Consider the following 15,113-nt stretch of genomic DNA (forward strand, 5'->3'; position numbering starts at 1 on the left):
AGCACGACTAGAGGAAAAGTCATGGAGTGTGTGACAGTATGATTAATGGGTTACGAGATACGCTCATTTGAAAATGGAATTTCTTTTCTGCTGTGGTCTCTAGATGAAAGGTCATGTGGTCACCAAAAGCAATAGATTTCTTCCTCTAGAGGTCATGAATGTTCATAACAAACGGGTCAGGAGATGCGGCCATTTGAAGATTTTGGCCTGATGTTGTCACTGAAGGACGATTTGCACAGCAAACATAAATTTGCACATCAGATTTCATAACTTTTTGAGTTAACACTGATGGGTGAAAACAACCTCCTTGGCAGAGGTAGCGAAATGGTGAAAGCTTTGAAGCATGTGTGTCAGACCTAACATTTCAAGTGTATGTCTTTTGGAATGTTCTCATAATTCTATCTTATATTTCTACAAGTTTGTAGCTTTCAAATGTAGTAGCCAGTAGCCACACACTCCTACGCAGAGCTGTGACGTCCCACAGCCTGCCCCAACTTACCGTATCAAAAACTGACCGTTGCAACCAATCTAGTTTGAAAGAAAATGTGGTAATAGCTTTAAATTACATGTATACATAGTATAGTGCAGTGAAGTAGTTATCGGAAGAATAAAACAGACTATCCTTTCTGCACAAGGAAACCGTACATTTATGGCTGCGCTCAGTCATTTTTTCCATCGACACAAGTGAATAAACAAGGCTGCACAGACGCCATGAAATTAAATAATTTAACTAACCATTCTAAATGGACCCAAGTTCACTTCCTGTTGCAGGGTTTGTTAATTCTCAAAGACACTCGGACGTCACGAGACCGCTGCCATCTTAGTTTAGGGGACAACCAACAAGTGTGTACGAGCAAAAGTGAGCTCCGTTTTTAAATAGTAGTAACATATAAACATGAAAAAGGCATGTAGGCTGCTACTTGAAGCATCCAGTGCACATACACTGAAAATTTACTATATGGCGAAGTAGCCTGCAGCTAACATTTATCTGCCGTTTACAGCCTCACATCCAATAATTTATTTATGTAATTTAAATATTTGTTCCTTATTCTCACCCGTTATGAAATGGGTAGAGCAGTATGATTTGACTTGGGGGACCAGTGTCTGCTTTGATCGACTCTCCCGTCTACGTGTGCCCTCTTGATAGCCGCCAGCCACTTTTTCCTCTGTGATGCCTCAGCTGGTATTATATAAAACTTGCGATTTGGATTTTTGATTTAGTTATTAGTACAAAACGTAACACAGCAGCTCTTTGCCATTGTGATGCACTGAAGAAAATTACCCTTGATGTGTTTAATTTGCCGCTTTTCCAATCCGTTTTCTGCACTAAATGAAGCATACACAATGTACCCGGGGTGAATGTTTCCCCCAAGCCGTAGTTGCGTAGCAACAACAGACAGGAAGTTGACTTAGAGAATATCAATAACAGACGGGAAATAAACATGGGTCCACTCCAAGCTGTTGCCCTAGCAACACAACTGCAGTGAACCAGTCTACAAGTAGCACCGGTTGGTTTACTACCTCTTTGGGCAGAGATGTTCGACAGCGGAACATCGTCCAACTTTCTGCGTAAAGTGTACAGTAGTAGCCAATGTGACACTCAAAATCTTCAGATATCAACATTGTCATCTCCTCCTAATGTGAGATTGTACATCCTGAAAGGGTTAATACCCTATCGCAGTTACTGAATGTTTCAGGACGTCACAGTTTCCCCTCGTGATTCATTACCAATAGAAACCACACTGACCCCAGTGATAAAATGGTACATTTTGATGCTTTGGCACAGAGGTGGCCAAACGTTTTGACGTGGAAGGGCCAAAAAAACTGATGCCGTGGAGGCAAGACATAAATTTGAAATGTATCAAGTAACTGGAGGTTTTGTGTCAGTATATTCTGTGTACGAATCACATTATTTAAAAATAAATTACTCCTCAAATACAATTGATCCATCTCAAACCCCACCCTCTTGTCTCGATCCTCCAATCACAACTGTTGCTGTCCGGGTGGTTTAAAGGTATGCTAAGCTCGTTCCCAGTTGTATCTCCGTGAGATAAAGCCTGGTAAAGAACTACTGGCGAAAGTGTCTTATGGGGTAGAATTTCCGGTGTATGTACTTCCCCTGGACGCTGCCTCCAAACGGACCAAACTTTTCTAGAATCCTGTCGGCAAACAAGCTAGAACGTCCCGGTCATGTAGTAAATTCTTCAGGCAAAGGCGCTGCAGTGGCTTAAACGAGGAAATTGTGCACTTCACACGTTTCTATAATTGTTTTGTCAAAACCGGAAAGCCTGTACTTCCGTTTAGACATTTTAGGAGGCATATCTTTACCAGCCTAAAGGTATGCTGACAAAGAAACAGTTGTGATTGGAGGATCAAGAAAAAGAAGAAGAAAGGGCCAAAGCTTGATATACAGGTCAATTTACGCCCTCCTGAGTGGTGGGCTGTACTTTGGTCAGCCCCTGATCAAAAGCAACCCTGTAAGATGCAACGTGAAATTAAAAAGGACTTTCAGTTCATGTATTTAAGTTAATTTAATGCATTTTATTATTAATCCAGTTTACTAGAGGAAATACAATGAAAAAAAAGAAATAATAATAAAAAAAAAAGTACCGGTTACATTGCATGTCCCTTGCTATGCATTCTGTGCGGCAAGGCACCCCACTAGCCCGTCTTAAAACATTCCTGACAGCTTTGAACCATCATCATCATCACCCATTGAGGATTCTTACAAACATTCACATGAAAAAGGAAATGAAACAAGTTATTTTTCAAAAGCACATAATGGACAAATAGATAAAAAAAAAAAAAATGGTTTAAAGGTATGCTGACATGGTTTTTTAGTCTCCCGTTTTTAAAACATAAAAATGGACATTTGGACGTAGGGCCGACTGTCAAGGTCTTAAGGAGCATGTCTACCATCTTATTTGTCACAAACTGGAATCCATTCAGTCAATCCCAAAAGAAAGCACTTGCAACAGCTTCCGTTATCTCAAACCTGGTGGTCTTAAAGCACTCCCAGTTGGAGACAAAAGATTAAATCGCTGAACTTGCAGAATTTTCACCATTCTGTTTGGCTCTGCTATGATGGAGACATGGCAGGTACTTCAGCGACACTCACTCACTAAGCAGCATCTGGTTCAGTGAGGCCAGAACAACATGTAGAAAATCATTGTAACTCTACAATTGCAACAGTAAAATAAAAAATAAAATAAAAATCACTTCATCACATTGTCGTTTTCAACACTTGTTTACATTCGACATTCTGGAGTCACCTTAAAAATCTTGTCAGTATACCTTTAATAAAAGAAAGAAACGGTACTACGTGTACCACGTGTTTAAAAAGATACTCTACAGTCTTTTTTTTTTACAGGATCAAAACAAAGAGATTGCACAATAAAACGTATAAAAGATCATATACTATATCCAAGACAACCTGGAGAGGACCGTGAGGTAACCGCAGGGCTACCCTGATTAACAGTCCATATGCTGTTTCCACCAAAACGTAACATACAAGCCACGACGGGAAAAAAACAAGTCTTTGTTTCAAACGTGGACAGAGGGAGGTGATCATCTATTCAAACATTTACCATCATGCCAACTACAAGGCAACATCATCCAAAAAGAGAAAAGGAAAAAAGCATTAAAATGAATGCATAGTAAAGTAAACGATTACATGTCAAATCCACATGTAAAACCTTTTTGTTTATAACATCAGTTAGCCTCCGGTGTAGCAGTGAGAACTAAGGGGGTTTGTGGATGGGATCAATAACATAAGGCAGTGCATTTCAACTAAAAGATCATCTTCGGCATGTTTCATTTGTCACATGGATTATTATTAAGAGTTGTTAGTTGCATAATTTTGGCGCAATCATTTAGCAGAGAAAGGAAAACACTTGTGATGAAATACATTTATAATGAACGAATGAATACTGGGCCTTCATCGAGTGGCTCATGTAAGATCTTGTTTGATTTGACGAAACAAACAGAAAAAATACACTTAATTTCTTTTTTTTCCTCTCCCTTTTTGAAACCAAAAGCAAGGTAACCGAATCCCCGGCTGTGGCGTGTATTTTAAATGTTCTTGGCCAGTGTTTAAAAAACATTTCCGGATAGAGCCAACCGTTAACAAGAAAAATATAATCATGAAATCTTATCGGCCCATTCTATTTCCGTGTTCTGATGGTGATCTTGATCTTGATTTAGTTCCGAGGGAAGCTTGTGTCACCCTGCACACCGGATCCCAGTGACATATCTCTATTAATCACTTAAGTAATAATGAAAAAAAAAAATGAAAAAAAAACACAAATAAGAGAAAAGAAAAACAAGGATGTGCAGAATAAGCAAATGGTTAAAGACCGCATTACACAATCATGCCAGGTTTACATTTTGCAGTTGCTTCATTGGCTGAAAAAAATTAAAATAAACATGGTTTTACACAAATGTGATATTTACAGAGATAATCCAAAATGGACCGTTACCTCATGGGGCGACCACCCCGTATTATCCCATGAATTTCACAGATATCTCTTATTGTCACAGTAACTTTTAAATTGACCTTATAAGCCACGTATGGTGGTGCAATTCAAAGCATCTCACTATGTGGAAATTATCTGAAGTGGAATTTGCAAAGTTGGTAGTAATGGAGCTTGTGTATTTGAAAATTTTTCAGGCACTCAATTTGGGTGACTACTGAAATCCCATTGAGCGGGGCGGGGGGGGGGGGGGGGGGTTAGAGGGCAGGTTGTTGTGAGAAAAGTCAAATACCTTCGAAAATGCAGAATCCCTTTCTGTACCTTTGCTAAACAATAGAAACCCACGAAAAGAACAGTAAAAAAAAAAAAAAAACGTCAAACCGGACATACAGATAGACAAGAAAAGCACCACCGAAAACGTGGCCCCGAGTTCCCAGTTCTCTCCGGACTAGTCCCTACACCTTCTGCGCGGGCGGCTGCGCAGACCTCCGGCCCGCCTTCATGCGGCTGCGCGCGTACACCCGCAGGAAGAGGGCGAGGAAAACCACCGACACGCCGAAGCCGCCCACCAGGGTGACGGCGTGGTCGTACAGGAAGCAGGAGAGCAGGATGGCGATGGCCTGCCGCAGGGTCATGATGATGGTGAAGACGGCGGCGCCGAACTGGCTGATGGTGTAGAAGATGAAGAGCTGCCCGCAGGCCGAGCAGACGGACAGCAGCGCGGCGTGGAAGGCGAACTCGGAGTGGCGCGTCATGAAGGACAGCGACTCGAAGAAGGCGCCCTGCTCCAGAAGAGAGCCCACCGTGAAGAGGCAGGAGAACAGGTTGACGCCGAACATCATCTGCACCGACGACATCTTGTACTTGAACAGGTTGTCCTGCCAGTTGGAGGTGAAGCTGTCGAAGGCGATGTAGCCGATGAGGATGACCACACCGCTGAACGTGGTGACGGTGGAGGGGTGCTTGCTGGGCGTGCTGGAGAGCAGAAACATGCTGACGCCCACGGAGATCAGCACGGCGGTGAGGTACTCCCAGTACTCGTAGCTCTTCCGCGAGACGATCTTGCCCATGAGCATGACAGGGATGACCTTGGAGGCCTTGGCCAGCACCTGGGTGGGGAAGCTGATGTACTTGAGGGCCTCGTACTGGCACCAGCTGCTCAGGATGTTAGAGAGCGAGGCGAAGGAGTATTTGTACATGGGCGCCCCGTGGCGAGGCTGCTTGAACAGGACGCACCACAGGCCGGACACGGTCAGCGCCAGGATGCGGTTCATGAACACCAGGAACTGGGAGTCCTTGAACTTCTCGCCCTCCTCCTCGTCGGTTGCCCCGTAGGTACGTGTCATCACCCTCTCCTGCAGGACCCCCCACGTGAGGTAGGACGCCTGGAAGAGACGGAATGAACCTTTACAGCAGTGACCATACAAAATTCAACACACACCACACCTGGTTGAATGAAAGAAACCTTAGACGTTAGCACTATGGGTCAGGATTGAGGCTATGTGGATTACATTACTGTATTTTCCCCCTTAACACTTTCAGCGCCACGCCTGGTTTTCCGTTTTACCGCTTGAATGCCACCATCGGCGCCAATGTTAACGTTAATATCGCCTAATCTATGTTTTAAATTATGGCTATGTGTCTAATCTGCCCATCGCATTATCAAAGACTATTTTCCAGTCAGTGCTGTGAAGGCAGATTGTTTTTTTATCGCGTCGTTGCCGTTTCAGAGCAGTTAGAAAAGCCCCCGTTTTGATATAAAAAACAGCTCATTCTGGAGCATTCTATGAAAATCGTCTTTTAGTGGAATATTCCACAACGTTGATATTCGTCTGCCTTTTTATGAATCGTTTTCAAATAAACGCTAGATGATCAATATTATACGTGCACGCACGCACATTACGGCCGCGCACTGATAATCGCTCCGTTGATTTCCTCACAGACTTTTACAGTGAAACCGAAAGAAGACATTTCACAAAACAGCTTATAACTTCATCAAACTTACTCTGATTATCCTACCACTGATAACAGAGTCCTTACCTGACATCAGATGGTATCCAACTGGTATATTCCAATTCCTGATCACCATTCGAAAAAATCGATACGTGTATGGATCCAACGCGATACAGTAGAACTCCATGATCTGCGGCTATACTCGGGTAGGCTCGGGTGATGCAATAATTTTTCAGATCGCAAAAAAAAATAAAATAATAATAATTCCGAGAAATCTCGTGAGTGGCATGCAACCACCTATAAAAAAACCCGAGAAATCTCGTGAGTGGCACTGAAAGTGTTAAGGAACCTCACCTGCAGTCCTGCAGCGCAAAAGACCAACTTCACGGCCTGTCTGACCGGTGAGCCGGAGTCGACCTCGCTCCTCGGTGGTAACGCTGCGTCATCCTTCGTTTCTCCTCCAAATACACATGTCTTTATGAGAGGGTAGCAAACACCTCGACCTGGGAGGAAAAGGAACATAACAGGATGAACAAATACATTTCACATGATCACCTTCTGAGCAATACACAGACACTTTGTGATCAGTGTTTTACTTGCCTCTAATTTTCAAGTGGGTGCACCGATACTGGTATTGGATTTTAGGCCGATATCACGTTCAATTATGGTTTTGACATTTGATATTAGGCCCATATCAGGTCCAAATATGTTTTTTATATTAGGCCCATATCAGGTCCAAATATGGTTTTGATATTAGGCCCATATCAGGTTGAAATATGTTTTTTATATTAGGCCCATATCAGGTCCAAATATGGTTTTGATATTAGGCCCATATCAGGTCCAAATATGGTTGATATTAGGCCCATATCAGGTCCAAATATGTTTTTTATATTAGGCCCATATCAGGTCCAAATATGGTTTTGATATTAGGCCCATATCAGGTCCAAATATGGTTTTGATATTTGATATTAGCAGATCTTCCTGAAGGAGAGTGGCGCCATTTCTTACAGAAGATGGGTTTGGAACCCAGACACAACTGAAGAAAGCCACCGGGGAGATGGGAGATGAGCCATGGCAGCTCAGACCATCTCAATATGGTTGTGATTGACGAAAGCCTGCAGTTGGAACCCTTCTGAAGGGTGAAGGCAAGTTTAGTCTTCTCTGCCTCAGCCGGGCTAAGATCTGGACCCCGAGATCCCTGCTGAAGACGCAGAAGGGTTTCCAACAGTTTGAATGGAAGCGGACAGTGCCGGTTAGCCTTCGGCAGAGGCGTTAGTTGGACAATGCCTAGGCTAAGTAACCGGCACTGTCCGCTTCCATTAATTGTGCTAAGCTAGGCTATCGTGCAGCCAGATGGCTTTCTACTGAACGCACAGAGAGGAAACTGGTATCCATCTTCTTGTCTCTCTGGAGAAGATGGTAAGCTAATTTCCCAAAATATTGGCGTGTTCCTTTAAGTAGCTCCTGCAGTTTCTGCTCGTAGCAAAGCATATCTGTTGTTTATTTCACCTTGGTATTTTAAGAGTTTGTGAAATAATGTCAAGGAGATCAAAGCAGTGCATTTTCTGCAGATCTGAAGGAGAGTAATGCTATTTCTTACAGAAGATGGGTTTTGGAACCCATGTTTCTCTCTGAAGGAGATAAATCTATTTATATGTAGAATTCTTTTGTCAAACCAATCAAATCTAATGGTTTAGGAGGAATATTTTTCTCAGTAACAGCAATAGATTACTCCAATAACGCTTTTGAAAACAACATACTTGCCCGTTCTCACAATCAACCCCACCACCACCCAAAGGGGCAGCGTCTCGTTAGGTTGCTGCACATATTGCTGGAGACACATACTGTAAATACATCAACCCAAAATATTCAGCGTCTTGTGAGTTGTTTCCGTCAGCCAATTAGTTGTCAAAAATATATATACTTTTTCAATACATACTGATTCTTAGCATTTGAAAGGATTCAATACTCATTTGCCGCACTATCGATACCAGCTGCCTGCCTTTTCTCGCTAGGACAGTGACACACACACACACACACACACACACACACACAGCCCAGTCTCCTCCCACTCGTCTCCGCTTTCATTTCACCCGAAAATAATTTGCGGGACTTGTCAGTGTTTGCTTGTTAATTATGGTAAGTGCAGACTACAGAGCCTCTATGGCCAGCTTTGATTGAAAAAGTAAAAAGCATTGAACAAGATGTTCCAGAAAGCAGCATTGAACAAGATGTTCCAGAAAGCTAAGCCGACTCCCCTCAGAGCCATCAGGCCAGAGAAATCAGACAGCTGGGTTGCAATTGTTTCGACTTGTTGTACATAGTACACCTCTATAATAAAGCATATACATTTTTACTTAACTTCTAAGACCTAATCTTAACAGGAGAAAAACAATAATGTTTCTAAAAAATTTGATATTTCTCTTATAGTATTAGAGAGAAGCATAAATGTAAGAGGAAAGTTCATATGAAGCTAAGAAACTGAGCAGGGCCCTGTGTATCAAAAATAGCATTGAATATCAATATTTTACAAGGTATTGTATCGAAGTTCGAAATTCCAGTATTGTGACAACATTACAGCAGATACTTAAGAGTGTAACAGTGGTATCGGCAGTGAAACAGTGGTATCGACAGTGAAACAGTGGTATCTGCAGTGAAACAGTGGTATCTGCAGTGAAACAGTGGTATCTGCAGTGAAACAGTGGTATCTGCAGTGAAACAGTGGTATCGACAGTGAAACAGTGTGAAGGAAATCGATGATTTGCATTTGGTTTATAACCTATATAGATATTCGTTTGAACCGTTTCCCGGCCAACCACGGACATGTCCGTGTTTCAGATCCAACGCTAGAGGGCCAACCACGGACATGTCCGTGGCTAGGTTGTTTTGGCTTTTATTCTATTTTAATAACCTACTCAATGTCACTGAGCGGCACTGCAGAAGTACCCTACTCTTTGAATTCGAAAAAGTGCATTACCGGCCAGATCCTCGTAGGGGCGCTGTCTCGATAATGCAGTGTTCCCTGTGGCAGAAGTTGTCTTGTTTTTTCTGGATCTTCAATATAGTTTTCTGCTAACCTGAAGCTATGCCTGTAGCATGTAGCAGGGAATACGTTTTGGGACGCGGATTTCAGTGTGCAGTAAAGGAATATATGATCAGCCAATGGACATATCGATCTGCCAGATGGCGATCGATAACTGGGAAATCCTTTTTGCAGTCCAACCAGTCACAGGTAAGATCGATTTGACGTCAATTTCAGCTTGGTCGGGCCTTGCTTTGATAGCCATCCACCCGTCAGCGAATGAGGCTAATGCCTTTATTGATAATCAATAATCAGAAACGACATCCCCCGCCCCCCCCCCCCCCCCCTTTCATGCATCGATATATCGATCATATGCAGTTTGATTTTTAACTCTAGCTTCTCTATAGCCGAAATGCCATTGGATTTAACGTTACTAGCTTAGCGCCTTATATCTCGCCTTCCAGGAAATATACCAGCCCAAATCCCATATAACGCTTATATTCAAGACGCTATAAAATGGGAACGTATTGATGAAAAAATTATTTCTTTAAGCCATTTTGAAGGGACGGTTCATGGTCTCAATTGACAATGAGAATGGACAGATAGCAATACTATAAAGTATAGATTTAGCTCTACAAACAGCCTCACAAACTATGCAAGTCTGTTTTGAAATGCTGGCCGTCTAGAGTGATATTAGACGGTCCCAAATGGCCCTGAATGTGTTAAAGAGGACAGTATCAGTCGTGTATGCGTGTCTCCAGTCAGACTGTGCAGACAAGGGCCTTTATCAGCTGCCGAGGTCATTACCACCACAGCAGAGAAGTGCGTTTGAGTTGGGTAATAGCCTGAGAGGTGTTTTAATATCAACATCGCTGTTGTCATGGGGAAGAGATAGAGAAACAGAGAAGCAGAGGGCTGGAGATGGGGGGGGTAGCAGACAGCAGCGCCAAGGCCGCGTCAACAAAGATAATGGGTTGGCTCGGGATGAGAGTTACTATCAACAGAGAAGAGAGATATAAAGGGACGTTTAGTGTGTCAAAGATGACCAGACTGCCGTTGCCACGGTATCGTGTCACTTCGTAACGAGAAAAGCATATAACATCTCACTACTACTAACCCGAACCTGTTTCTAGGTAATTGGTGCGCTTGAAGTAGCTGATGAGGAGGCAGCCGGGGATGATGATGGTGGAGTAGCCCAGGATGTTGAGCAGGAAGCGGAAGAGCCAGACGTCCCGCCAGCCGTCGAGCAGCGACGCCTCGTCATCTGCAGCCACGTCCGACGGGAGGAGCAGCAACACCAGCCCGGGCCAAACCCTGTATACAAATAACATCACGTGTCAAGGATGTATGAAGGGAGCAGGGGCCCCGGGCCACACGGATGTGTCGTGATTAGTAAGGGTCGGGATAACATTCACAAGTTAGAACAGGACCACCACACACACAAGAAACAGGATTCAAGCCAAAGCGAAGGGGGTGGAACTGTGAAAGTAGAATGGGAGGAAAAAAAACTCAAACAAACAAACTGATGAAATCCTGAAGAATTAAAGCTAAGAAAAAGACTAACCTAATGATCAGTTGGTAATCAATGGTAATCATAACCTATGGGAAAACTGGGTTATGCTAATTTAAACAAAAGGTCACGGGCCACAAGTAGTGGAGTGGCAGCTTCTCCCATCAATAAGGAACATGCTTTGAGCCTAGACCAAGTTTGGTTGGGCTACGCCCTACTAAAGACTTGGTTGGCCGCATCACGGTGACTTGTTGACTGCTATTGACGCCATTCGCGCAGTCCGTTTTTCTTTATTATCCAACCCGTTAGTGTTCACCTGTCAATTTCGGATGAAACATTGCATCAATAGCAAAGTAGGATCATTTGAAACACAGAACAACAAGTTAATGTTATTGTTTTCTACTGCACTCTATAACAGATTATGTGATTCTCTCCACGTTTGGCTTTGATTGTGGCTGAACTGAACAAGCCAATGGCAGCAGTAGTCAAAGGGGAGGGCATAACATGACACCTCAGCCACACCGGTGTCAACATTTGTTAGGCCATTCACATGTTATTTCCAGGTTGGAAAGTCATTCATCCAATATACCCGACACCATGTGAACGCAGCACACATCAATCATGCATTACCTTGTTACCAGAACTAGACGTCCCACAACAGCACTAGATTAGTCCAACATGACTGGTTTGTCCCCCGTTCTCGCTCAATACTCGTTTAGCAATCACCAACAGTTGCAGTGGTGGCGCCGGCTTCAAGACGAAGACGGGCCCCAGAATAACACGTCAGGAGTCGCCTGATGAGTCCAGAGGACCAGGTGGTGCTTTGTGACCGACCTGGGATGAAACCTACGCTTTTCATGTGAAAGGTGTGTTCCTTACTGCCGTGGAACAGAGCGTGTATCACATTCACTGAGTGAGGGCCTCCTCCCCAGGGGCCGGCTTGCCGGACTTGACACAGAGCCTCTTTGTGTGGTACTCTACCCTGGCCTGGGCAGCTAGGCCACAGCAGCCCACTGCAGCAGCACGACCTGTGGGCCACATTGAACAAGTAGCTCATTACAAGGAGGAATGCGCCACACTCTGCACTAAACTGGGCGCATTACGGAGGCTGAGAAGGAGAGAAGAGAATGGCTGTCTTTACCTCTGGATCAGGTCATAGAAATGTTTGCTATGGACTGGACTGGAGGACAACTGTAATAAAGATATGCCATCGCTTCGGCAAACAAATGAAATGTACCTTTTTACTCAGCTATTTTAATTTCAGTTATTATGACTGAGTAGCATGACAATCGAGCAGAGGTTTGCCAATGCAACATGACTGACGATAATTATGGAAATACTTGCATGTCAGTGTAACGTTATGGGTCTGTACGCTTTGAATGGCGTGTATGTTGACACTGACAGCATTCAGAACACCCATGGATCGGCATGATGTTGACATGTTAGCTAACTAATTAGCGAACTAGTAGTGAATAAGCATCACCATATTGATCAACACTGAACCCAGAATGTGTTGCTGTATTGCTAGCTCCTACTACTGGGACCTACCTCCATGAAAAAGATGGCATTTTCCCCACTCTGTGGCCCGACACCTGGCGCAGCAGACACGCCAAAAGATTCAAACGTTTTCGCTACAACAGAGCATCAAGCCGCACAAATCCAACTACAGGAAGAAATTTTACAATACGAAATGATCGTCTTTCGGACTAGCTTATCCTACCCCTTGTGTCTTCTCAACTTATCAATTGCCTATGTGTTCACTTGAGCAGGAAAAGGTCCCCCTCCTCATTCCTCAAAGCAAAAGGATGCCGGAGTCGCAAAGCAACGCCCCCGCGCGGCCCTGCCATCTACCGGTGTGGAAGAACAAGAACAAACACACTCGAGTCCACAGCAAATCCAGTGAATTAATGGAACATTTTGAATGTAAAAAATGACCTGTTTTTTTCTCCAATATGGACGTCTAAATCTACAATGTATTCTGGACTCGGACCCTTTTAGTGGTCGTGGTCAAACTTAACAACATAAATATTCAACCCCCTCCAATGTACAGTAAATGACCAAGTATGGTTTTGTCAATATTCCAATGTACAGTTTTGCTTGTACAGTTGTACAGTGTCCCCCCCCCCCCTCCTACCCCCCCCCAACCAACCACCTCCAATGTACAGCCCCCCCCCCCCCCCCCCACCTACCCAACCTCCAATGTACAATTTTTACGTCAAATGTATATACTCTCTTTTCTGGACTCTTTTTGTATCACAAACAGTACTGTATTTGCAAATCTGGTATGTCATAAATGTATAGATGTAGCAGTACTGTCTATCTGTATGTCATGTATGTCATATATGTCCTGATTAATTGAAAATGGGGGCCTGATGTAAACAAGACGAAAGTCTTTCTTGGTCTGCATCCCCTTAACAATTGTGTGTATTGAGCTGTACTGTATTGTACCCATTCGGCAATCTGTTAATAAAGTTTTCAATCAATCAATCAATCAATCAATCAATCAATCAATCAATTCTCATCAGTCCTCCTGACCTATGAATGAATGAATGAATGAAAACTTTATTTAACAGATTGCAGAATGGGTACAATACAGTACGGCTCAATACACACAATTGTTAAGGGGATGCAGACCAGAGAAAGACGTTTGTCTTGTTTACATCAGGGTCCCCCATTTTCAATTCATAGTGAAGAGAGATGATTGTGAGATAACCTTGTCCAAGCTCTTTAATTCTATACCAAAAATGTAGGGATGAATATCTCCTACTTGTAATGTATTCATAGGCCAGATCAAACTCATAAAAAAAAAAAAAAAACATATATAGGCCTACGTGAACAAATCAGCATCATCAATACAAGTATGTGGACCACTAGTGGTGATCCCTTGTGTGCGTCGATACGTCATGAGGTGGAGAAGTGCGCAATCTCGTTTCCATACACTATCTTTGCTGCAGCAGACTGTACAGCTTGTCCTGGTGTGTATTAAACTCTCCTCCTGTATTTTGCAGTACGGTAGTAGCTTACTAGTTTGAGGAAGACACCGCACCCTTGTTTGATTAGTCCTCGGTGCACCACAAAGCAGCTTGTTGTCATGATTGATTGATTGATTGATTGAAATGGGTACAGTACAGTACAGCTCAATACATACAATTGTTAAGGGGATGCAGACCAGAGAAAGACTTTCGTCTTGTTTACATCAGGGTCCCCCATTTTCAATTCATCATAACATATATGACACACACGACATACAGATAGACCGTACTGCTACATCTATACATTCATGACATACCAGATTTGCAAATGCAGTACTGTTTGTGATACAAAAAGTTTCCAGAAAAGAGTGTATATACATTTGACGTAGAAACTGTACATTGGAGGAGGTTGGGTAGGTGGGGTGGGGTTGGGGGGGACTGTACATTGGAGGTGGGGGGGTTGGGTAGGGGACACTGTGCACTGTACATTGGAATACTGACAAAGCCATACTTGGTCATTTACTGTACAACTGGGTTAGGACATTTGTAGCGGCCAGTTTCGAATTGCAGTCTCCCGTAGGTGTTCTTTGAGAGTGTTTTTGAAAGTGGGTAGTGATTCACATTCCTTTACAGCTTTGGGTAGGGCGTTCCACATTGATGTGGCATAATTGCGAAACGTGTTTAGTCCCTTGTTTGAGCCGAATCTGGGTTTAACATGATTTGTGGAGCTCACTCTGGTGTTGTGATCGTGGTATTCACTGACCTTTGGGAAGTATTTTGACATGTACATGGGTACCTTGGTCGTGTAGTGTATCTTGTAGAGTGTAGACCAGGCCCATTGCAAGTTGCTGTACTCTGTCGTCTACTCTAAGCCATCCTAGGTTGTCAAAGTGGGCAGGGGTGAGGTGGGTTCTAGGAGTCAGTCCGACTAGTTTGTTTTGAGATGTTTGTAATTTGGTTTTTAGTGCCTTTGAGGTGCTTTGGTACCATGAGGTGCAAGCATAGTCATAGTACCCTTGAATGAGTGCTCCTGCCAGAGTCTTCAGGGTATTCTTGTTTACCAGAGAGGAGATCCGGTACAAGAATCGAGTTCGTTGGTTGACTTTTTTTATTACATTGGATGCCATTTTGTCACAGGAAAGATTAGCCTCTAGGATGGAACCCAGGTAGGTAATTTCATCTTT

At 43.4% G+C, this 15,113-nt stretch overlaps 2 protein-coding genes across 3 annotated transcripts in view; both read right to left on the reverse strand.

The window, feature by feature from the left end:
- Positions 1-15,113, reverse strand: part of LOC311228354 (phospholipase B1, membrane-associated-like) — a gene marked incomplete at both ends in the record, with an annotated part of 540,482 nt that overhangs the window by 277,442 nt on the left and 247,927 nt on the right. The gene's annotated exons all lie outside the window — the stretch shown is intronic.
- Positions 2,527-12,725, reverse strand: slc35b2 (solute carrier family 35 member B2). 2 transcript variants are annotated; one of them, XM_084315421.1, is made up of 4 exons: positions 12,506-12,725; positions 10,571-10,761; positions 6,780-6,928; positions 2,527-5,857 (listed from the first exon to the last, which is right to left on the reverse strand). In XM_084315421.1, exons 1-4 carry the CDS (start codon positions 12,523-12,525, stop codon positions 4,928-4,930), a joined length of 1,290 nt encoding a protein of 429 aa, XP_084171547.1. In that variant the 5' UTR covers positions 12,526-12,725; the 3' UTR covers positions 2,527-4,927. The 2 variants fall into 2 exon arrangements, with proteins under 2 accessions (XP_084171547.1, XP_084171546.1); XM_084315420.1 differs by having other exon boundaries at positions 10,565-10,761.

The sequence above is a fragment of the Notolepis coatsorum genome, assembly GCF_963971535.1.
Source record: "Notolepis coatsorum genome assembly, chromosome: 5".
In the NCBI taxonomy this organism is placed as follows: domain Eukaryota; kingdom Metazoa; phylum Chordata; class Actinopteri; order Aulopiformes; family Paralepididae; genus Notolepis; species Notolepis coatsorum.

Excerpts from the sequence above, each read along its gene's own strand:
- slc35b2 (XM_084315420.1), bottom strand. The coding sequence starts at position 12,525 with ATGCCATCTTTTTCATGGAG. Across the intron at positions 6,929-10,564 it reads TTACCTAGAAACAGGTTCGG|GTCGAGGTGTTTGCTACCCT; the intron begins GTTAGTAGTAGT and ends TTTTCCTCCCAG. Across the intron at positions 5,858-6,779 it reads TTTGCGCTGCAGGACTGCAG|GCGTCCTACCTCACGTGGGG; the intron begins GTGAGGTTCCTT and ends CGTCTCTTCCAG.